At 47.3% G+C, this 23779-nt stretch overlaps 1 protein-coding gene across 1 annotated transcript; it reads left to right on the plus strand.

Annotated features, from left to right (window-relative positions):
* The first annotated feature begins 2164 nt into the window (after positions 1 to 2164).
* Positions 2165 to 20246, plus strand: LOC102119261 (uncharacterized). Its single transcript, XM_073998433.1, is given in 17 exon segments — positions 2165 to 2180; positions 2487 to 2681; positions 2684 to 3147; positions 3504 to 3603; positions 3606 to 3681; positions 7788 to 7903; positions 8772 to 8836; positions 13712 to 13840; positions 15232 to 15282; positions 15372 to 15465; positions 15561 to 15667; positions 16402 to 16460; positions 16790 to 16931; positions 17255 to 17980; positions 18638 to 18713; positions 19149 to 19240; positions 19426 to 20246. Coding segments are annotated over 17 exon segments (2655 nt in total). The 3' UTR covers positions 19573 to 20246.
* The last annotated feature ends 3533 nt before the right edge of the window (positions 20247 to 23779 follow it).

Consider the following 23779-nt stretch of genomic DNA (forward strand, 5'->3'; position numbering starts at 1 on the left):
GGCAGGATCCCCCACCTCTCCGGCCCACAAACTGGAAGGTGCAGCGCCCAGGGCGCACAGCTCCCGGGTGGCCGTGGGACTCATGCACAAGAAGGCCATCCCCGCACTAAGCTGAGGCGTTTCTGGAAGGTACCCTCTGCCTAGGTGCCGGCAGTGGCCGCGGAACCCGCCCCGGGGGACAGAGCGCATCATCAAGGTGCTTTGGCCACGTTGAGGCCTCCCCGGCCTCCTTCCCACATGCCCTCACCCACGGGGACCTTCACTGGCCCCTGTGTTTACCTAAAACTTTTGCCACGCGCCATCTCCACTGTGTCCGTCAGCCGCTGACCGGAACCAGGTGCGCGGTGGGGGGCGGGGCGACCGGCAGGGGGCGTGGCGAAGGCTGCTGATTTCCTACCGCAAACACCACACCCGCTTCACCTAAAGCAGAAATTAAAGCCAGGAGGCACCACCCCTTGTGGGCCCCTGAAAACTACAAAACCAAGTTTGGAGACAGTTCAAAGGCGCTTGGGTTGGCCAGTGGCAATTTTTGTTTCCCGTCCCTCTGCACACGGGACAGCCCTCGCGCTGCCAGCGGCTCTGGCTGGGGGTGAGTCCGGAACCTGTGAGCCGCGGAACTCTGGGCTCGGAGCTCCAATTTCCGCTAGGCGCCTCCTTGCGGTGCGCTTTCCCAGCGGCTCTTTGGCCCCGCTTGCCGCTTGTGTGGGGAGTTGGAGACAGCCCTGGCCACGCGGGCCTGGCGCTGACAGACCCTGCAGCGGTGTCTGACGGGGGTCGGGGGTGGGCAAAGCCACCGGCTGCCCCAGCACATCCTCACATAAGTGCGCAGATCCCGGGCTCAGGTGCGACTGGGGTGGCACGTGGACGCAGGTTGCAGGCCCCTGGCAAATTGCTGAGCTGGGGGAAGGTAAGGGGAAATGTAATTCACTTTTCCCCACATTTCAGAGGACCTAGGCTACCAACAGTTTAAAAATTGTTAGAATTTTTACAGTATGGCTCTGTCCGTTGAATGTTATTGAAATCAACCGAACCTCAGTTATTAACGCCTAGAAGCTCCCCTTGAGGCTTGTTACGGCCCCCATCCCCCTACACACAAACTGTATTGGTTTCTCCTTCCGCCTTTGTGCTCCTAAAGCACTCAGTGTTTACCTGTCATCATACTTCATTGAAAGTACAAACTTGTCACTTGTCTGTCCACCCCAACTAAGCTTCTTGAGAGTTAGAACTTTCATGTCTCTTCCCAGCACAAGCGTTTTATGCGTATTTTGTTGAAGAACTTCAAATATGATCTATAAAATTATGACTCATTTATATTTCAAACTCCAACCTCTCCCTTGAGTTCCTGGCTCACAGCAACTACAGACTGAGCTTAGTTGGAATTCAGTAGCACACAACTGGGATATCCGCACTGTCCGGCTTTTAACAATTTTTAAAATTTTGGTACTGTCAGCATCGCAAATTCAGTGTCCAAAATAGAGTAGAATGTTGTTTCTACCCACCCATACTCTGCCATCCCCTGAAGTCCTTTCCCCATGGTCCACCTCAAGCCTTGCCTATCGCAGTAAATGGCAGTTCTCTCTTTCCAGTTGCTCACACATAAAACGAGGCTGCTATTTTGATGTCTTCATTTTTCTCTATTCTGTATCTAATTCCTTAGCAATCCTGTCAGTTCTACCTCCAAACTGTACTCAGCATATTCACTGCTCTAACTCCAGCTTAAATCACCATGATCCTTTGCCTGGAATGCTGCATCAACCTTCTAATCACTCTACTTTCCTCTCCCTCCTTCCTCCCTTTCTTCTTCCTTCGTGTAAATTATCATTTCATCCTTCTGCTTAAAATCTTCTCTTGTTTTCTTATTACACTTACAATGGCAAACTCTTACCTTGAGCCCTGCGGAATTTGGCTGCCATCAGTCTCTCCAGCTTCACCTTCTGCCTCCTTCACACTCCAGCCACGCTCACTTTTTTATTCCTCAGGCTTCCCAAGCTCAATTGCATCTTAGAGAATTTGTTCTTGCTGTTTCTTCTGCCTGGAATACGTGTTTCCCAATCTTTATAGGACTATCCTTACCTGTAGGTTTCATCTCAGATGTCACATCTAAGAGAGGTTTTCCTTGACCACTGTAGCCAAAGCAAATGTTGATCACGGAAGGAAAAAGGGAATGACTGAGTGGAGTGGTGTGTAGTGTAGCAGAGTTGATAATTTAAGGCTAATTCACTATGTATCTCCAAGCAAAGAGATTTGTAATGCTTTTCCTGCCTAAAATCTATACAGCTGATTCACAAATACTTGGTTGAAAGATTTTATAGATCAGTGTGGCTCATCAGCTTATATGTTGTTAGGGCCAGAATCTATACTTACACTTCATTCAAATTTGATTTTACCGAAGAATTGGGGTTTTCATTTTTCGTTTAATTAACAGAGCTGTGAAATTATTATCTGTAATTCTAAATCTCATTTAATTCCTCCCAATAGGATGTAAGACAGATTGGCATCAAAGTTCACTTCTTTAACAAAAGTGTTTTATGACTTTAATAAAATATTAGAGAATGGTAGACTCCATGGAAGCCCTTTACAAAAACTTGTGATAGGAAGTTTTGATGATGAGCAGACTTTGCAACAACTGGAATTGCAAAATGACCCAATTTTACAAAGCTTCCAAAATGCAGTTAGTGAAACAAAGATGAGGATATAAGTCTCCCAGAGAGTGAAGAACAGGAGTGTGAAGAGGATGGTTCAGAGACAGAGGCTGGTGGCCAGGAGGACCTAGAAGATTTAGAGGAGGAAGAGGAAGTGTCAGATATGGGTGGTGACAATCCTGAAGTGAGTGAGACAGCAAACTCAAGCAAGTGCGATCTGAGGAAAAGCCCAGTTTTCAGTGCTGAGGATTCTGATCTTGACTTTGGTATCAACAAATTGGAACAGCAGAGCAAGGTGCAAAACAAAGGACATGGAAAACCAAGAGAAAAGTCCATAGTAGAAGAGATATTCCTCCAACTCTCTGCAATGGAGGCCTATTTAGAACACAGACAACAAGAAGAGGAACAAAAAGATGATGATGATAAGGTGGAAGATACTGATCTTTTTAAAGATATTCATGATGATGAAGATGAAGGGGGACTCTCTGGAAGTAAGAAAGTTAAGGTAAAGTTATGAGAGAGGACAGAGCCCTTTCCTCCTCCTCTATTTAGCTTTTGTTCTGTTTTTCTAGGAGACATGTAATTGTAGTCAGAAGATGTAGAGCTAATAAATATTATGCTGTATCTTATCAGTTAAAATGAATCTATACTTCCATTCAGTTTATGTTGCAGTTGTTCCTGTAATAGTTTTATGGTAGTGTTTTTAGTTGCCAATTTCACCTAGTAACTATTTTTTGACTTGTAGTGTTATTAAGTTAGAAAGTAATGTAAACATACAGTACACATACAAATATATATGCATGTGTTAATGATGTATTTTTCTATTCCTAATTAATAGTTTTAAAAATATTTTTATCTTAGTCAGGTAAAAGTTCCAGAAATGTGAAGTACAAAGATTTTTTTGATCCAGTTGAAAATGATGAACACATAGCAAGTGATCATGATGATGCGCTGGGTTCAAACAAGATGATGAAATTGCTGAAGAAGCAGCAGAAGAACTAAGCATTTCTGAAATCTATTTTGAACCATCCTTTACAAGGTGAGCTGGAATTGCCCACTCATGTATTTGTACTTGTGGTTTGCACGTATGTTTGTTTTAAGAAGTTAGATTCTGTCCTATCAGATATTTTCAAGATAGCCAGAGGAAAGTCTGTGGATTTAAAGGGACATTAGAGATCAATTAATGAAGAAAAATATTACTGGCAGTAGCAATCAAACCTTTCTTACCAGGAACTTTGATTTGGTTTTGTGCCCCCAAAATCCTGTTATTTTTGTGAGATAGGAGGTTTGTATTATAGATCAATGAATGATTTATTTTCTATATATTACACACTTTTTGTTCTGTTTCTTACATAGCATTTCACTGAAATGATACCTTCTCTTCCTTAATACCTGGATGATTTTGGAAGTTCTGAGTATTTGATTGCATTAGGCATATAAAAGAAGAACTTTATTGAGGGAAAATATATTTCCTTTTGTTTTTCTATTGGAAAGCAGTATATTTCTTTTTATAAGAGTTTTTGTAGTGTTGGGATGAAGACGATGACCTGGAAGAAAGTGAAGACAGTAAACAATGTAAAGAAAGCTTGAAAAGAGTGACCTTTGCTTTGCTGGATGATGAGGCAACTGACAATGCAGGTGTTTTAAATGTAAAGAAAAATTCTGATGACGTTAAATCCTCTTTTGTAAAAAGACAGGAAAAGGTAATTAGGAATTTAAGGAATTTTTAATATGCTTGACATGATTGTGGAACTGACAGACTACTAACAAACCTTCCCTGTTTTCCATCTTTTTTGAGATGGACTCTTGCTCTGTCATCTAGGCTGGAGTGCAATGGTGCAATCACAGCTCACTTGTACCTCCTGGGTACAAGTGATTCTGCCTCAGCCTCCTGAGTGGCTGAGATTAGAGGTGCTTTCCAAAATGTCTGGCTAATTTTTCTATTTTTAGAAGACATGGGGTTTCACCATGTTGGCCAGGCTGGTCTCGAACTCCTGACCTCAGGTGATTCTCCTGCCTCAGCCTCCAAAAGTGCCGAGGTTACAGGCGTGAGCCACTGTGCCTCAGCGTTCCCTATTTTTCTTGTAACTATTAACCATCCATCCTTTGAAAACAAATATCTTGGCCAGGTGCAGTGGCTTACGCCTGTAATCCTAGCACTTTGGTAGTCTGAAATGGGAGGATCACTTGAGCTTATGAGTTCAAGACCAGGCTGTGCAACACAGTGAGACCTGGTCTCTAAAAAATATTCAAAAATTAGTGGGGCGTGGTGCTGTATGCCTGTCGTCCAGCTACTCGGGTGGCTGAGGCGGGAGGACCACTTGAGCCCGGGAGGTCGATGCAGCAGTGAGCTACGATCACATCACTGCTCTCCAGCCTGGGCGGTGGAGCAAGATCCTGTCTTCAAACAAACAAACAAACAGAAAACCGAAAATCCTGGGGCTACTCTCTAAAGCAAAAGCACATTATATAGAGATGCCGTATGGAAAGCATCTGATTTGCAAAAATCAGTGCCTGCATTACCCAGCCTATAGCTTTCAATGTGGGGACTGTGTGTAAAATGGTTGTTTCTTTTCTCTCTCCTTATGTCTTTATATGTATAGCATGTCTCTCCTGACAAAGCTGTCCTGAGAGCCTCTTGTAACTGTTTTCACTGCTCTGGAGGATACCGCCTGTGTCTTTAAGGTGCTCCACAGATTTTGGTGAGTGCAAAAAATAGCCGTAATTTTAATTAATACCATAACAAACATATCTTCCAAAGTATGTCTGATTTCAGACAAGTGAAATTTCATTTAATTTTAGTAGATGTAGTCTGGCTCCAATAATTTGGCTATATTATTTATCCAATCTTAAAATTGTATTATAATAAAAATGAGAATAGTGCCAGGCACAGTAGCTCACACTTGTAATCCTAGCACTTTGGGAGGCTGACGAAGGAGGATTCTTTGAGCCCAGGAGTTCGAGACCAGCCTGGGCAACGTGGTGAAACTCCGTCTCCACTAAAAATTTTAAAAATGAGCTGGGTTGGTAGCGTGAGCCTATATTCTCTGCTACTCGAGAGTCTGATCTGGGATGATCGCCTGAGTCCAGGAGTTCAAGGCTGCAGTGAGCTATTATTGGACTATGGCACTCCAGCCTGGGCAACAGAGCTGGAGAATACGCAAATAAGCCATACCAAGAATATCAAAAGAATTATTTTTAAAATCTTCGAACCTAAATTAAATTCATCATTGCCAGATTGTCCCTAGAGGATAAATTCTAAAGGCAAAAAAAAAACCAAAAAACAAAAAACCCCATAAAGTATTAATAAGTTAGTGTCCTTCCATCCCACTCCTCCCACCCTCCCCCCACAAAAAAGAAAGAAAGGTTTGGTTTTGCTTTGAAATTTTATTAGACCTTCAAGTGAAGTTTTCAGTAAATCACAAATAATTTATTGCCATTTCCACATATAAAGTAGAACTTTCAAGCTTTTTTCGTTTGAAACTGTTAGAATATGAAAACCCAAACCTGACAAAGGTAGCATTAACACACACACACACACTCTTATTCATGACTCATGACGCGACGTAGCCCAGTGGAAAAATTATGCCACACAACCACGTGAACCTTATTCTTTGGAATCACTCTTAGAAGATCTGGTATGATTCCTGGTTGCAAGACGTTAAGGACAAAATACACAGTTCCCTCCATATATGTTAGAAAGACATTTGATAAAATTCAGTATTTATTTCTAATTTTTTTTTACCCCTAGTGGATTATAAACACATCTAGCCAAAAGCTGCCATCATGCATGATGGGTGAAATTCTGCAAACATCCCTTAAAGATCAGGAAGAAGACAAAATGTCCAGTGTTACAGTTACCCCCATTAATTAACACTAACAGTTAATCGCCACGTAAGCCAGTGCAACTACAAAAGATAAAGATAAGAGATTAGGAAAACTACGGGGAGCCGTGGTTCACACCTGTAATCCCAGCACTTTGGGAGCTCAGGAGCTCACAGCACTTGAGCTCAGAAGTTTGAGACCAGCCTGGGCAACATGGTGAGACCTCATCTCTGTGAAAAAATACAAAATGAGCTGGCATATTACTTGCACCTGTGGTCCCAGCTACTTGGGAGTCTGAGGTGAGAGGGCTGCTTGAGCCTGGGAGGCAGAGGCTGCAATGAGCTGAGATGGCACAACTGTCCTCCAGCCTGGGCAACAGAGTGAGACTGTGTCTCAAAAAAAAAAAAAAAAAAAAGATTAGGGATACTAAAATGAAAACATTATTGTTTGGAGAGAAAACTGAATGGATAAACTGAATCGATATTGGGAACACAAGATAATTCTGTAAGGTAGCTGAAAAAGCTGGGATTTTATACACTGAAGTCATAATTGTTGTCTTTTGTAAGTTAGAGATAAGAAGAATTTGAGTTTAGAGTCAAAAGGGTCAGGCTCCATTAAATACTAATATTCTAATCAAAGAATTACTTGCCTGGGCATGGTGGCTCATGCCTGTAATCCCAGCACTTTGGGAGGCTGAGGCGGGCAGTTCACGAGGTCAGGAGATCAAGACCATCCTGGCTAACACGGTGAAACCCTGTCCCTACTAAAAATACAAAAAATTAGCCGGGCATGGTGGCGGGCACCTGTAGTCCCAGCTACTCAGGAGGCTGAGGTAGGAGAATGGTGTGAACCCAGGAGGCGGAGCTTGCAGTGAGCCTACATCGTGCCACTGCACTCCAGCCTGGGCGACAGAGTGAGAGACTCCATTTCAAAAAAAAAAAAGAATTACTTAACTTTAGGATGCTCTAATAATCAAAATTGATAGTGGCTTGTGAACAGATAGATCACTTGAATAGAATAGAGCTCAGATATAAACCCAAATGCTTCTGAGGGAGTTAAGTATATTATAAACATGACATTTTAAATCAATGAGGAAAAGAAATCATTTGCAGCTCACCCCACCATAGGCAGCAGAAATAGGAAGTCATTGGCAGAATAAAAAGACAGTAAGAACAGAATTGTGGAACAGTATATTTCTTGCTTCCCCACTTTTCAAAGTATTTTTTGCTTTTACACAAGTATAAGTGTAATATTATTTTCTAAGTGTATACTCATTCTTTTGTCTCTTTCTTAGATGAAATAAAAAAGTTATACCTTTAGAAAAAGAGTTGTTAGAATAAAGCCTCGGCAGCGTCAGGGGGCAGTGACAGCACAGAAGAGGCCAGAGAACAGCCTCCTGGAGGAGACCCTGCGCCGTGACCACGCTGTCCGGATGGGTACGGTGCGCTCTTCTACAGAGTGTTCAATTCTGTGCTTTTTCTATAGTTCCCTTTCATAGAAACATTTGGGGTGATGTTTCTTTTCCCTCAACTTTTTATTTTAAAAACTTGCAAACATAGAGAAGTTGATAAAATCATACAGTGAACATCTGTATGCTATTCAACTGGATTCACTAGTTAACATTTTGTCATATTTGTTTCTCTCTTCCGCGTATGAAAGATTGTATATGTGCCCTTTTAACCCCTGAATCATTTCAAAGTAAGTTGCCAGTATCAGAGCATTTCACTGTTAGGTACTTTTGTAGATATCTTCTAAGAACCAGGACATTCTCCTATATAATCACAATACCATTAATCTACCCCCAAAATTTAACATCAATACACTAATGATACCTACTGTATAGATTATTATCAGCTTTCTTGCAGTAATCTGTTTAGAAGACTTGCATCCTGTCACCGTCCACTGATTAAATTTTGAACTCTCACTTGAAACCCTGGTCATCTCACTGCCTTCTTTCTTATACCCATTAAGTCAAAATGAGCTCTCATTTTATTTCAGTGGAAAAGAGAACGGAAAAGAGGGGAAGAGTCCCTAGGTACCTGGGAGAAAGTGTGAGCACTTACTACCACACGTATTCTAGTTCTGTGGTTTTCAAACTCCAGGGAGCATCTCAAGGCTTATTAAAGCACCGATAGCTGTCCCTCTTGCCCACTTTCTGATTCGGGAGGTGTGGGGCTGGCCCAGGAATCTGCATGTCTAACAAGTTCCCACGTGTTGCTGATGCTGAGGTTCTGAGAACTACAATGCAAGAATTAGTGGTTTAGTGGACGTCTACCTAATGAATACATGTTTTATTTCCTTTAGCACCTGTGATTACAGAGGAAACACTTTTCACCTGGAAGATATCATTAAACAAGATAAGAGTTCAGGTCAGTAAGAATTAAATTTAACTTAATTGAAATATCACTGAAATGTTTAGAAATAATATGACAGGCCAGGCACAGTGGCTCATGCCTGTAATCCCAGTACTTTGGGAGGACAAGGCAGAAGGATCCCTTGAGGTCAGGAGTTTGAGACCAGCCTGTCCAAGATGGTAAAACTCCACCTCTACTAAAAATACAAAAATTAGCTGGGCATGGTGGTGCATGCCTGTAGTCCCAGCTACTCAGGAGGCTGAGCTAGGGGAATCGCTTGAACTCGGGAGATGGAGGTTGCAGTGAGCTGAGATGCACCACTGCACTCCAGCCTGGGCAACAGAGAAAGACTCCGTCTCTAAATAAATATGTAAATAAATAAATAAATAATAAAAATAAAAAAAGGAAGATGGGGCAGCTTTGCGTACTGCACGCCCTGAAAATGGGCTGATTTCCCTCGAGAGGCAGGGATTTAAGCTCTCTAGCCTACATGGGATACATACAGAAGAAAAAAGAAGAAAACAAAAAGAAATGTAAGTATAAATCAATGAAAATAACTCTTCTCCCTGATTATAAAGGAAATCACATTCTTTTTGTAATAATTTGGATGACAAAATATAAAGAAAAATATTTAATTTTGCCACTCAACACATTCTGGTTTGTTGCTTTTCACACTTTTTATGCCTAGAAACATTTTAACGAAGTAGAATCATAATATATGGTCTTTTGCCACTGACTATATTTTAAGCATGTTTCTATGGGAGAAATATATCCTAGCATCATCATTTTTAATAGCTGGATATATGTTAAGTGCATTGGTGCCACACCAGAGTGAATTTCCTTCCATATACTTTTTAATGGACTTGAGTAAGGATTTTTGCACCAAATTCATAGATGTAGAATTTCTAGAGGAAAATAATATGAAACAGTTTTAGGATTTTTAAAAGAAATTATCAAATTATCCTGCAGGAAAATTGGTTGAGTTTACACTCCCACAAACAGGGACGGAGCTCCAGGTTCCCCCTGCCATTTGTCATTTCTACTGGTCTTTAAGCAGAACCTTTCATTGTTTTCATTACATTTCTTTGATTTCTAGTGCTTTTGAATCTTTTTCATATGCTCATTGGCCATTTTTCTTCTAGTGGGAAGTGCCGGTTTCTCCATTGCCCATTTCCTGCTGGAAATCATTCATTTTTTTTTCTGAGTAATTTTAAAGATTTCTTTATAGGCTAAGGATATAAACCTTTTATCTGTCATTGAGGTTACAAAGACTTTCTCCCAGTAAGTAATTTGTCATTTCACTTTATTTATTTATGTTTTGCTAGCAAAGAACCAAAGTCAAATTTCACTTAATTATTATCCTGCTGAATGAAAATATTTTAACTTAGTGATTTTAGTGTAAATAGGAGCAGGACAGAATGTAATATCTAGATCTCATTCTGTCACCCCAACTGGAGTGCAATGGCATGATCATAGCGACTGCAGCCTCAAACTCCTTGGCTCAAGTGATTTTCCCGCCTCAGCCTCCCAAGTAGCTCTAGGACTACAGGTGTGTGTCGCCATGCCCAGCTAATTTTTAAAATTTTTGCAGAGATGGAATTCGCTATGCTGCGCAGGCTGGTCTTGAATTCCTGACTTACCCCACCTTGGCTTGCCAATGTGCTGGGAATACAGGAGTGAACTACTGCTCCCAGCCAAGAGCTTACTTTTGTTTGCTAGGAGTGTTCTTGGTATTTTTTTGTATTTGAGACTTTCATGCTAGTGCCGAAGTATTACACTCACTATCTGAGGTTTACAGGACTTTTGTTTTAATATTGAACAGAGGGAACTGTTTAGTTTTGCATCTTTGCAGGTGTACAAAATGTGCCTACCAGGACTCTGCTTTGTATCCATTGGAAAGCAAGAAGTAATACAGTAAAACTGAAAATGGTAGAACTCTAGAAAAAAGCTTAGTTTGGTCTGGGATAAGCAGCACACAGGTAATGGAGCAAATCATGAAAAAGTCAACCCTTGATCCCAGGTAGCAAGCACTACACAGTGACAGAACACAACTCTTGGTTTTCATGATTGCAAGTCATAGCCAAGTATCAAGTGAGAAATGCAGTTTCATTTTCAGGGCTTAGAGAGACCAGGTGATTCTAGAAAAATAGGATTTACTGATTAACCTCATGAGAGTGGGAGTTATTTATGTCTTTTTTCTCTCCCGCATCGCTTAGCATTTAGCTTTACTTTAGAGGGTCCTGTATTTGTTTTAAACTTGTAAAGACCTTTGAGTGCTTATTAAATGGAAAGCTTTCTTTGTGTGTGTGTGTGTGTGTGTGTGTCTGTGTGTGTGTGTGTGTAGGTATGTATGCGTGTATGTAAGTATATATGTATTTAGAGAAAAAGTGTCGTTCTGTAGCCCAGGCTGAAGTGCAGTGGCATGATTTTTGCTCACTGCAACCTCCGCCTCCCAGGTTCAAGGGATTGTCCTACCTAGCCACCTAAGTAGCTGGGATTACAGGCACCTGCCACCATGCCCAGTTAGTTGTGTATTTTTAATGGAGACAGGGTTTCATCATGTTGGTCAAGCTGACCTTGAACTCCTGAACTCAGGTGATCCACCCGCCCCAGCCTCCCAAAGTGCTGGGATTACAGGCATGAGCCGCCACACCTGGCTCTAAAGCTTTGTGTTTTTAAAGATGTTAGACAGGTTTCTTGTTTTTTGTTTGTTTGTTTGTTTAATAAAACCTTAACAATAATGTAGGAGAATAAGAGAAAGTTTTTCCAAAAAAGAGAAATCATTGTGATTATATTATCTTATTGGAATATAGGATAATATAGTCTTTATCAATCATCAAGCACACTATAAATTTCCATTTTAATAGGATTTGTACCTCAATTGAGGTTATACAGTTTTAAAGTTTTTAAAGTGAAAGCCAGTCCCGCCCCTGTCCTGGAGTGGGCGGGGACAGCGGTTGCATGGGCGGCTTTCCTTGTGACACCACAGGTCCTTCATGACACGCTGCTGTCTGGGCACGCCTCATTTCCCTTTCATCTTATTGACCAATGAGCTTGAAGCATTGAGGCCACGCCCCTATTCTGCATTCTACTGTGGCCCTGGTTACGCCTCCTCTGTCTCAGTCACACAGCTACGTGGCAGGTGACTGGAGGTGTATAGTTGTCCTCGCCTGGACTGTGCTGATGTGGCCCCAAACCCACCGCCCTACCCGTCCCATGATGTCCGAAGAAACCCTACAGAAAAAATTGGCTAAGGCCAAGGAAAAGGTAAAATGTACCAGGTTGCGGCACCCCCAACTCAGCCCCAGGCTCCCTCTGACAGCCAAACTGCTGCCAGAGTCTGTGCCACTCCGGAGGCACACCTGGCTGCCCCTCCCCCAGTGCCTGTGGGCTCCCCACACCCAAATCTTGTGAGCCAGTCAACCCCCCAGGGTGACTTTGAGCTGGTGACTTCTGGGGCTTCCCACTCCGTAGTCCACTCTTACCTCCTGCTACCCGAAACCCGACCTCCCTGGGGTCTTTGGGCTCAAGTCTCCAAGCACCTGGGTGCCCCAGAACCTGCCCTCCACCAGTTGCCCCAGAGTCACTTTGGGCAGGTGACTCCTGCGGCTCCCTGCTCCATACTCGGCCCTCACCTCCCACCGCCCCAAGCCTGACCTCCCTGGGCTCTCTGGGCTTGCGTCTCTAAGGACCTGGGTCCGAATCCTGTGACCCCCCTCCCCAATCTCAAAGTGGCAACTTGGGCATTGCACTCCTGTGTCCCCCCCACCACTCCACCGAGGAGTGGAATGTAGTGATGTCGCAGTCCCTCTAGAACTGTCATTACTGCAATGAGACCGGTCTCTGGACTTAGGACGCAGTCCCCTAAGTGTTCTTGCCAATTTCAGGTTCCTCTGGTTGCAGCACAGGTTTCCAGCTGGAAGGGGAATGGGGACCGTGGGGCCTAGGAGAGAGAGGTTTCAGGCTGCCTTACTTCCTTAATACAGACACTGACAGTGTGAAAAGCCGACAAGTCCCCCATGAGCTCAACACGTTAACAGTGTCTCTGGGTGGCAATGGGAGAACAGGTTTGGTTTAGTTTTCTCCCAGGCTTCTACTCTCCAGAGAGATTTTAACATTGTTTCTGAGTTCTCTACCTCAGACTTGAATTCTCCTTTGTTCTGGGACCAGAGTGCCCCTCAGTCAGTGGTTTCTGGAGTGAGATCTGCCTATCTTCTGTGGAACAGATCTTGGGAAACTGAACTTGACAGCTTGAATCTTCCTCATCTCATCTCCACCTGGGGTACTTTGAGTGCCACAGGATAAATATGGGGCATCTTTCTGAAGCATCAGTTTCCCTTGATTCTACCGAGAGACAAAACATTAATGTACTTAGGGGTGACTGTCACATAGATGTATAAGAGTATACAAGACTTCTCTCTAAAATGAGGGTTGGGTTGTCCTCTTTCTGTTAAGTTCCCAGATTTCACAGAAAGGCTGCCTTCTGCCATGAGGATACATTAATATAAATTTTGAGAGGTAGTGGTGCCCTTCCTCACACTAACAGACATGTGAGGATGTATGACTCTAAACCACACAGTGTACAGTTCCTGCCTACTTAATATTTGCTTTTCTACCTCTGCCTCTGGTTTTGGTCCCTGGCAGCTGCTGATTCTTGGTAAAACCCCAGAGGTTGGAGTCAGAAGACTGAGTTTAAGTTCCATTATTGCCTTCTTTTCAGCCATGGTATCAATCCCTCTCAGTCACTAAGTGATTGTGACAACACTTCCTACAGTTGTTGGTGGCATTAAATCAGATGGTCTATAATGGTATTTTGTATAAACGGTAAAGCAGGATGTGACTGTTGGAGCTTGTAGTTCTCATGAGTATCACTGCTCTTCCTTTCCACAGTTGAGAGACTATCATCCCCAGACCAGCCCTAGTGTTGGTGCAGGAGCAACTGACACCAAAAAGAAGAAAATAAATAACGGCACTAACCCCGAGACAACCACTTCTGGTGGTTGCCACTCACCTGAGGATGTGAGTCTTCGCTGGCCAGGCTCCTGGGGACAGAGGGCCCAAGGGGTGGTGGAGGGTAATTGAGATTGTGGAAGAACTGCCAGGTACTGGTTAAGAATTCTGGGTTTGAATCCTCTCCATCTGCTGGGGATATGATTTAGGGCAAATTGCTTGAGCTCTTTGGGCCTCTCTTTTCACATCTGTAAAATAGGAGTGGTCTTGTTTTACCTACATTTGTGAAGTTTAAATGAGATTTATCATTGTTGTTTTTATGTTAATCCCTAGTCCAGGGCCTGCTGTAAACTCTCCTTCTCGGGCTTGCATTTCCTGAGGTAGAGATAGAGAGTATCAGAGGTGTCTGTCAGCTCTGAGAGTCTGAGAGTTAAAGGCCCACTAGAATGGAAACCTCAGGGCCAAGGGCTCCTGTCTGCCTTTTCCGTCCTATACTCCCGCTGTGAAGAACCGTCCCTGGCCCGTATGTGCTCAGTCAATGTTTGTTGAATGAATGCACCTTTCTAAATCACAAGCTGGCAGAAAAGTGGGCTTTTCTCACACTCCATCTCTGAAGGTTTCTGACTGTCTTTTCTAGAGAATCCAGTTTCAGACTTTGAGCTCTGTGGCTGTCGACAAAACCCAACAAAGACCCAAATCCTTTTTCTTTGGGAGTTGAGGACAGTTTACCAGTTCGTGTTCCCATTGGGTCTAAGAACTTTGCCTTGAAAATCCATCCCAGGCCGGGCGCGGTGGCTCAAGCCTGTAATCCCAGCACTTTGGGAGGCCGAGACGGGCGGATCACGAGATCAGGAGATCGAGACCATCCTGGCTAACACAGTGAAACCCCGTCTCTACTAAAAATACAAAAAAAACTTAGCCCGGCGTGGTGGCAGGCGCCTGTAGTCCCAGCTACTCGGGAGGCTGAGGCAGGAGAATGGCGTGAACCCGGGAGGCGGAGCTTGCAGTGAGCTGAGATCCGGCCACTGCACTCCAGCCTGGGTGACAGAGCGAGACTCCGTCTCAAAAAAAAAAAAGAAGAAAATCCATCCCTGGCCCCTGCCTACTGCTTCCTGGCCTGGGGAATAGAGTCGAGGGGCCACATTCAGTCACCTTCCTTTGACTGAAACAACAGAACCAAGCTCAGCTGGAAGAAGTAACGTGATTTCTTTGTTTGCTCATGACATGGCTGCTGGGTTTGGGGGACGCTCAGATATAGAGGCCCCAGTCTCGTCTCGCCCACTCCCAGCCTGGGGAAGAAGGCTCAGCTCCCAGATCCCACCCCGTCCCCACAGGGTTCCTGATAACCTGGTCCCATGGGTGGGCCTGTCCTGGGGCAGTGGTGCCATTCTGGGGGCATGTCTCTTGCTGTGCCATCTCTGCCTCCCCCTAGTAAGAGCTCTGTCTTCCTCTTTCTATAGGAAAAGAAGGCAAGCCACCAACATCAGGAAGCCCTAAGGAGGGAGCTAGAGGTGAGTGGACGGTGTGAAGTTCCCCTCCTGTCCTCTGGAGAAGGTTTCTTTGCTTCTCTTTCAGCATTTGCTTGTCTTTTCTCCCAAAGGCCCAGGTTCATACCATACGAATCCTTACATGTGAGAAAACTGAGCTTCAGACGGCACTCTATTACAGCCAGCGTGCTGTCCAGCAGTTGGAAGGTGGGAATCTGGCACCCGGTCATCCTTCAACCTGGCACTTTGACAGGCCTTTATGGGGAGACCTTTGGGCCACATCTGAATGTCTCTCATTCCAGGAGAGTCCAGGGATCTGGTGAGCCGCCTGCATGATTCATGGAAGTTTGCCGGAGAGTTAGAGCGGGCTCTCTCTGCTGTTGCTACACAGAAGAAGAAAGCGGACAGGGTGAGTCCAACTACTTACCCTGTCCCCTGGGAGCCCGGCTTCACAGATGGAGGAGTGAGCCTAAAAGTCCCTTCTGCAAGATGGAGTGTCCTGCCCAGAAGGCAGCATGGCCATTTCTTGCTGCTTTTGTGTGTGGTTGTTAGAGGCCAACTGGTGCTGGGTCGGCTGCTGTGGGTGAGTTGGGGGGTGCTGTGGGGAGTGAGCACTGGACATAGAGCTCGCAGGCCAAGTGCCCGCCCTTCCCATACTTGACTTGTTTTACTCTGGCTCATGCCTGTAATGCCAGCAATTTGGGAGGCCGAGGTGGGTGGATCATCTGAGGTCAGGAGTTCAAGACTAGACTGACCGACATGGAGAAACCCCATCTCTACTAAAAATACAAAATTAGCCGGGTGTGGTGGCACATGCCTGTAATCCCAGCTACTTGGGAGGCTAAGGCAGGAGAATCACTTGAACCCGGGAGGCGGAGGTTGTGGTGAGCCTAGATTGCGCCATTGCACTCCAACAAGAGCCAAACTCTGCCTCAAAAAAAAAAAAAAAGAAAAGAAAAGAAAAAGAAAGAAACAAAGACAGAAAAACAAATGAGACTGTGGGCTTGGAAGTGCCTTGAGAGCATGTGAGGTGTGACTGGGAGTGGGGAGTGATGTGTGGAGTGGTCACGGTGGCTGTTGTTCCTGGTCGGCCAGCCGCTCCTCTACCTGCTCTATCCTGACTTCACCTTTGTCTATTTGCAGTACATCGAGGAGTTAACAAAGGAGAGGGACGCCCTGAGTCTGGAACTGTACAGGAACACGTAGGTTGGGGGACGGTGGGATGGGAGGTCTGGGGGCTCTTAGCGTGGGGGATGTGCTGGGAGGTGGGGGTACAGGTGAGCATGGTGAGAGGCTCATACAGGTTTTCATGTGTGCACAGGGAAGCTCTAGTGCCGGCTGTGCCATTGACTCATGGGGTAGCCTCAGGCAACTCATGTCTTCTCTCTGGCCTGCCACCTGTGATTTTTAATTCCTGGGGTCCCATCCAATGCCACGGTTCTGTGGTTGTGGGGTGAAAGTAGAGGGTTGATCACCAAAGCGGTCCTTTCTGTTCTTCGTTCATTGCTTTATCTACCGCCTCTGGTCGTAGCATAACCGATGATGAGCTGAAGGAGAAAAATGCCGAACTACAAGAAAAACTTCGACTTGTAGAATCTGAAAAGTCTGAGATCCAGCTCAACGTAAAGGAGCTAGAAAGGAAGCTGGAGAGGGCCAAGCTCCTGCTGCCACAGGCAAGCGGCTGCAGCCCCGGGGGTTGTGGGATCCCTGTCCGGCTGGGACCATGGTCTAGGGATCAAGCAGGATATGGGGAGTCTCCAGCCAAAAGCTAGAATATTTGGGTCCTTGTTCTGGTCCTGCCATAGAATCCTCTAGAGTGTGCTAAAAATCTACAAATTGAGGCCCTGCCTGGGAAATCAGAATCTCAGAGTAGGGCTTGACAAAATATTTTATAGGATCATAGATAAAAAAACATTGTTTTATAGATTACATTTATATGGGTAGCTCATGAGTCTGTTTCCTTCTGAGGTTCAAACCAACACTTTCACTGTTCCAGCAGCAGCTGCAGGAGGACGCTGACCACCTGGGTAAGGAGCTGCAGAGTGTGTCCGCGAAGCTCCAAGCCCAGGTGGAAGAGAACGAGTTGTGGAACCGCCTGTACCAGCAACAGGAGGAGAAGATGTGGAGGCAGGAGGAGAAGATACGGGAGCAGGAAGAGAAGATACGGGAGCAGGAGGAGAAGATGCGGAGGCAGGAGGAGATGATGCGGAGGCAGGAGGAGATGATGCGGGAGAAGGAGGAGAAGATGCGGGATAAGGAGGAGAACATGCGTGAGCAGGAGGAGAAGATACGGGAGCAGGAGGAGAAGATGCAGAGGCAGGAGGAGAAGATGCGGAGGCAGGAGGAGATGATGCGGGAGAAGGAGCAGAAGATGCGGGAGCAGGAGGAGAAGATGTGGGAGCAGGAGGAGAAGATGTGGAGGCAGGAGGAGAAGATGCACGAGCAGGAGCAGAAGATGTGGAGGCAGGAGGAGAAAATGCATGATCAGGAGGAGAAGATGCAGTGGCAGGAGGAGATGATATGGGAGAAGGAGGAAAAGATACGGGAGCAGGAGGAGAAGATGTGGAGGCAGGAGGAGAAGATGCGGCAGCAGGAGGAGAAGATGTGGAGGCAGGAGGAGAAGATGCAGGAGAAGGAGGAGAAGATGGGGAGGCAGGAGGAGAAGATGCGGGAGCAGGAAACGAGGCTGTGGCAGCAGGAGGAGAAGATGCAGAAGCAGGAGGTGAGGCTGCAGGAGCTGGAGGAGAGGCTGGGGGAGCTGGGGCGGAAGGCCGAGCTTTGGGGGAGCAGGCGGAGGTGGGTGCAAACCCTGGAGATCATACAGAACGACCTCACCACAACTTAGCAGATGGTGGTTGGCTCCCTCTGCTTTTCCACCAGTCTGTGGCCTACAGCTTCAATGGTGGGAAGAAGGGTGTGAGATTTGAGGCTGGGGAGGGAGGCATGGGCCTCTAGGCAAGGGAGGCAGTCACTTAGACCTGGAGGAAGGGGCTAGGAGCCAGGGGCTTGGGCAGGCGACAGAGCCCCACAGTGCCCTCGCTACCCCGTTTATGGTCCCAGAATCTGGAAGCCAGCCACTGCCTACCCTGACACCTATCCTGCAGGTGGAGCTGAAGAGCCAAGAGGCTCAGAGTCTGCAGCAGCAGCGAGACCATTCCCTGGGTCCCCTGCAGCAGTACGTGGCCGCCTATCAGCAGCTGGCCTCTGAGAAGGAGGCTCTGCCCAGCTGCAGCAGCAGGAAGCTCAGGGCAAAGCGGTGGCCGAGATGGCCCCCCGATAGTTGCAGGAGACCCAGTTGAGGGAGTTGATGAGGGCCGGGCCCGGAGCGGGGTGACCTAGCAGCCTCCGTGCCTTCTCACTCTCTTTCCTGGCCCCTTAGGAGCACCTGGAAGCTGCCATCCAGCAGAACAAGCAGCTACACACCGAGCTGAGCCTCATGGCTCTCCCTGGGGAAGGTATGGGAGACCACTTAGAGGAAGAGGAGAGAGCCCCAGGAAGAGGGGGGGACTGTTAGCAGCGTAGGATTGAGGAGTTGCAGGAGACTTTTAGAACAGCTGGTCATTATGCCGACCAGGTATCTGCGCTATGTTCGGCATAGATATGGCGACCTCCTGGGAGTGGGGGAACACCAGGGTTGCCTATGAATGGGGGAACTGGCCCAGGGCAGAAATGGAGCATGTCAGAACTCCTGTGTTGATTGGTAGTGGGACGGCACCTGGGCAACGTAGGGAGCCGTTGGCTCTTCAAAAAAATAAAAGTAAAGAACAGCTGCTGATTTCCCTCTGGGGAGGGGCTGGCCAGGGTTGCACAGTGAGGGTGGGGGCAGAGGTGGGTCCATTGTTACGTCCCTTGTTGGGTTGTCTGAGGAGCCCTCTGGCCACTCCCCACAGGAGATGCACTGGACAGGGAGGAGGTGGAGGAGGAGGAGGCACCTCAGCCCATGCCAAGCATCCCAGAGGAACTGGAGAGCCGGGAGGCCATGGTGAGCCTGACTCTGCCTACCCCAGCTTTGCCGTCTCCCTTGGCGGCCCCTCCCAGACCCCCTTACGCTCTTGGTTTCCCGCCTTCTGATTTCTCCGGACCCTCTAAGTCACGCAGCATCTCTGCGGGGGTGGGTGTGAGGGGGGTGTGGGCACGGGTGTGGCAACTGAGCACCTTTCCCTCCAGGTGGAGCTGGTGTTTCCGCTTGTGAGCGACCGTAACCAGGGACGTGGTGGATTGCGGGCAGCTGCCCAGAACCCTGCGGAAGAGTCTGCACCAGGGACCCCGGTCCCTCAGGAGCTCGGGGCTGCCAACAAGCAGGGTGGTGAGTAGAGCCCTTGGGCGAGGGGGGCAGGCAGGAGCAGGGGAGGGCTCGCACGGTGCTCAGTTTCCTGCCTTTCTCCCTCCAAAGATCTCTACAGCAAGCCCTGCCTGCCATTCTTCTACCGCGCACATGACAAGAAGGCAAAAATAATAAACATCTAAAAGCCGGCAGCGAGGCCTGGAGAAGAGTCAGCTGCCGTGTGACTGTTTACAATATAGTCAGAACACAAACCTGAAAAAAAAAAAAAAAAGAAAAAAAATTTATTTATTTTAAATAGTGGCAAAATACTGGCCAGGCACGGTGGCTCACACCTGTAATCCCAGCAATTTGGGAGGCTGAGATGAATGGACCACCTGAGGTCAGGAGATCAAGACCAGCCTGGCCAATACAAAAATTAGCCGGGCATGGTGGTGCATGCCTGTAATCCCAGCTACTTGGGAGGCTGAGGCGGGAGAATCGCTTGAACCCGGGAGGTAGAGGTTGCAGTGAGCTGAGATCGTGCCACTGCACTCAAGCCTGGGTGACACAGCGAGACTCCGTCTCCAAAAAAAAAAAAAAAAAAAAAGTTTCTTGCTTATCTTCCTTACATGTGTGTTTCTATTGTTTTTGGGTTTTTGTTTTTTTTTTCCTTGTTCTTTCTCATTTAGTCTTGTCTTACGGCGTTCCTAGTAAACTTTTATCTGCCTCCAGAGAGTATTGACTTTGACTTTATGGCACACAATTGGAGTAAGCGCAGATCACCTTCATCTAGTTTGGGACTAAGCTGGTTCAAAGCAGGCTTTAGTCTTTGTGATGGCTGGTCTACTTTTTATTCATTTGGACTCCTAGGGGTGACCCTTCCAGGGTCCCCACCAAGGTCCCATCTCCTTACTGGGACCCAAATTCTCATTAGGTCAGTTCAACCCTGTGAGTGCCAAACATTCAGCTAGGCTCTCCAGCCTCTTAACCACCACTTCAGACTCAGTTTCTTAACCTCTTAGCCCTCTGTTGTTTACCAGTCACCAAATGTGGGAAAAGCAGTACAGACTGTCAGGGTCACCTCCTAGGCCTGGTCACTCAAGTCCTGGCTGAGGTCTCCAATTACCTTCAAACAGTTGTTTTTGGTGGGGGGCACATTTTTGTCCGGGTTTTTAAACTGCTCTTGTAGGGAGGCTAATCTATAACAAGCTACTCTGCCTTCAGTGAAAACCTTCATGTCTTTTTTTTTTTTTTTTTTCTGAGATTCAGTCCCGCTGTTGCCCAGGCTCTAGTGCAGTGGCAGGATCTCGGCTCACTGTAACCTCTGCCTCCTGGGTTCAAGCAATTCTCCTGCCGCAGCCTCCTGAGTAGCTGGCATTACAGGCGTATGTCACCATATCTGGCTAATTTTTATATTTTTAATAGAGACAGGACTTCACCATGTTTTCCAGGCTGGTCTCGAGCTCCTGACTCAGGTGATCTACCCGCCTTGGCCTCCCAAAGTTCTGGGATTACAGGCGTGAGCCACTGCGTCCGGCCCATCTGTCTTTTAAAAAATGTTTTTAATTTGAAGTATAATTTACATTCAGTAAAATGCACAGATCTGCTTTACATTTTGATGAGTTTTAACAAATGCATTACCCATATAACCCACCTCCTTTGAAGATATAGAACATTCCTATCATCCAGAAAGTTCTCCTGTGCTTTAACCCTGTCCGGCACTCCCCCAGCAGCTGATGAACCTGCTGTCGACATTGGTACAGGATTCTGGCCTCCCCAAAAGAGCTGCTTTGACAAACCTGCTTGCCTTATCCAGCACTAAGTCCCTGTCTGCTCTCTCAAAATTTCCATCTTTAAACTGGTTGTACCTATAACCCTCCCTGGTCAAGTCAGTAGATAAACCCTGAAAATAAACACCCCTTCCTGGCCCAGCAGCCCACAGCCTAATCTTTCCTGTATCCCCAACTATCAGACATGTCACTCGCCTGCTGGTTCACCCTCACTAGGGTGGCAGTTGTACAGGAGCAGCTGGGCTGACCTGTTAAGCAAGAAGCCAATAGCTGGACAGTGACACTCAGACCCCAGCCTGGGAGAGCCTGGCTGAAAGCCCCATTCTTTCTGGTCTGACTGTGGAGAGAGGGGGCGGAGCATCCACAACTCTACTACCCTCCGCATCCTTCAGCTGTGCTTCCTCCTGGGAGACGGAGCTGTTCGTTTATTTGGCCAAAACTTTCTTGAGGGCTGTAGGTGTGTGGGGGCCACTGTGCTAGAGAGAGAGGCTGGTGTGTCAGAAGGCAGCCACCTGGCCAGAGGAGGGTCAACCCCCTTGGTGTCCTCCTTCCCCTGGCTGGACACAGCGCCCTGCACTCTCCACATGTGACTGCTCCCCTCAGAGCCGCTTCCAGGGGAGGGGTTCTAACCCTGTGGGTGGGGACACTGTGTTAGTTTACAGTGGGCCATGGCTCCCTCTGACATCTCCAACTCAGAGGCAGTGGAGAGAAGATGAGAAATTCCCTGCACCTCCTCCCTCAGCACCCACCTCTGCACACATCCACATATGGAGACCCTGACGGTGGTCCCTGGGAATGCCGCCATCTGCGCCTCCTTTCCATGCCTGCAGCAGCCATGCCCACTCTCCAGACCCTCACCCTCCTGGCTCAGTAGAGGCTGCACTGCCCTGGGGTCCTGCCCCTACACCTGGGCCTCTGTACCCATCAGTTCCCCCAGTCTGGTTCTTATTTCCCCCAACAAGTAGGGAGCCTATAAGGTCACCTGCTGAGCAAGCTGGGGGAGAGAGTAGGGCCGGGCTGGGAGGATGAGGAGGAGAAGCTTATGGTCCTGTTGGAGACTCAGCGGAGCAGAGTCTATGCAGGCCCACTGGCTGCCTAGCCAGTGCTGATCCTGCTCTCACACTCGTTTCTTCTTTAACAAAACCATGACCTCATTAAATATTGGAAACCTATAAACCTCATGGACCCTCCTCCAGCCTCCCCGCCATGCATTGGTGAGTCTAAGTCAACTCTAGTCATTTCATTCCTCTGGACACTGATTGCCTGGGGCTTAGGCATGAGCTGCTTCTTCACCTGAGCCTGAGCCACACGTGTCCTGAGCCTGCACCTACCAACTGATGCACTGGGCCAGGGAGAGCTCCGTATCGATGGAGATGAGCTGTGAGGAGCTGGTGGCTGGGTGGATCACGTTGTTGTAACGGGTTTTGTTCAGAGGGTCATCCATCAGCTTCTGCTCGGCATGGACCATGCAGCAGTCCCCTGGCTAAACACACAGACATGCTGGGCCCTTGAGCAGCTGTCCCCCACTGCAGCTGACAGCTATGAAGCAGGAGCCGAGAGGGCCAGGGAGCACAGGCACCCCGAGGGCCAGCTGAAGCAGTGAAGGCGGTGGCGGGCCTGGCTCTCCCTGGGGACTTCAAATGACATTCATGACAGAGCTCAGCTACCTCCTCCCATGCCACACCTCTTCCTCCTCCTCCTCCTCCCTCAATCAATGAACAGCATCCCACGCTCCACACATCTGATACAAAACTGGGTGTCTCTTCCAGACTCCTCCCTTGGTTCATTCAAGTGGCCACCAAGTCCTGTCTGTCCTCCCATCTCCACGGCTACAGCCATGTCCCTGCCTCCCCTGCCCTGTCCACCTTCTGTTCTCTCCACCCGCACTCTGTCCCCGCCATCCATGTGCCATACAGTGGCAGACTGGTCTTTCTACAGCACACTGGACTAGCGCCCTTCCCTGCCCACAGCTCTCAGAGCTGGAGGTGCAGTTGAGACTCATGGTTTGACATTCAGAGCTCTTTTTCCCTCGGCACTGGCTTATCCAGAGCGCTCACAGTGTGGGGCAGTTATGAATTTACCGTTTATGAAGAACTTGCCACATACTATTAGTGGTTTTTGAATCATGTCAGAATCACCCAGATGCCTGTGTAAATGTAAGTTCCCAGGCTTCATTCTCGGAGATTCCGGTCCTGTGAGCCTAGGGTGGGGCCCGGAAATCTCTATGGGGTGGTGCAGGCTGCCCCAGGAACACACCTAAGAAACACTGCAACTCCCCACACACTTCCAAGTCCCCAAATACGTAGGCAGGTATCTCATCTCCATAGAACAGATAGGGAAACTGAGGTCCAGAGTGGGGAAAGAAATGGCACAGGGTCACCCAGCAAGTAGTAGCAGAGCCACGACACACCCACTGCCTGCGGACACCATCTCTGATGACAGCTCCCCCTCCCTACAGGAACCTTGC

Source organism: Macaca fascicularis, chromosome 7 (genome assembly GCF_037993035.2).
Source record: "Macaca fascicularis isolate 582-1 chromosome 7, T2T-MFA8v1.1".
Classification (NCBI taxonomy): domain Eukaryota; kingdom Metazoa; phylum Chordata; class Mammalia; order Primates; family Cercopithecidae; genus Macaca; species Macaca fascicularis.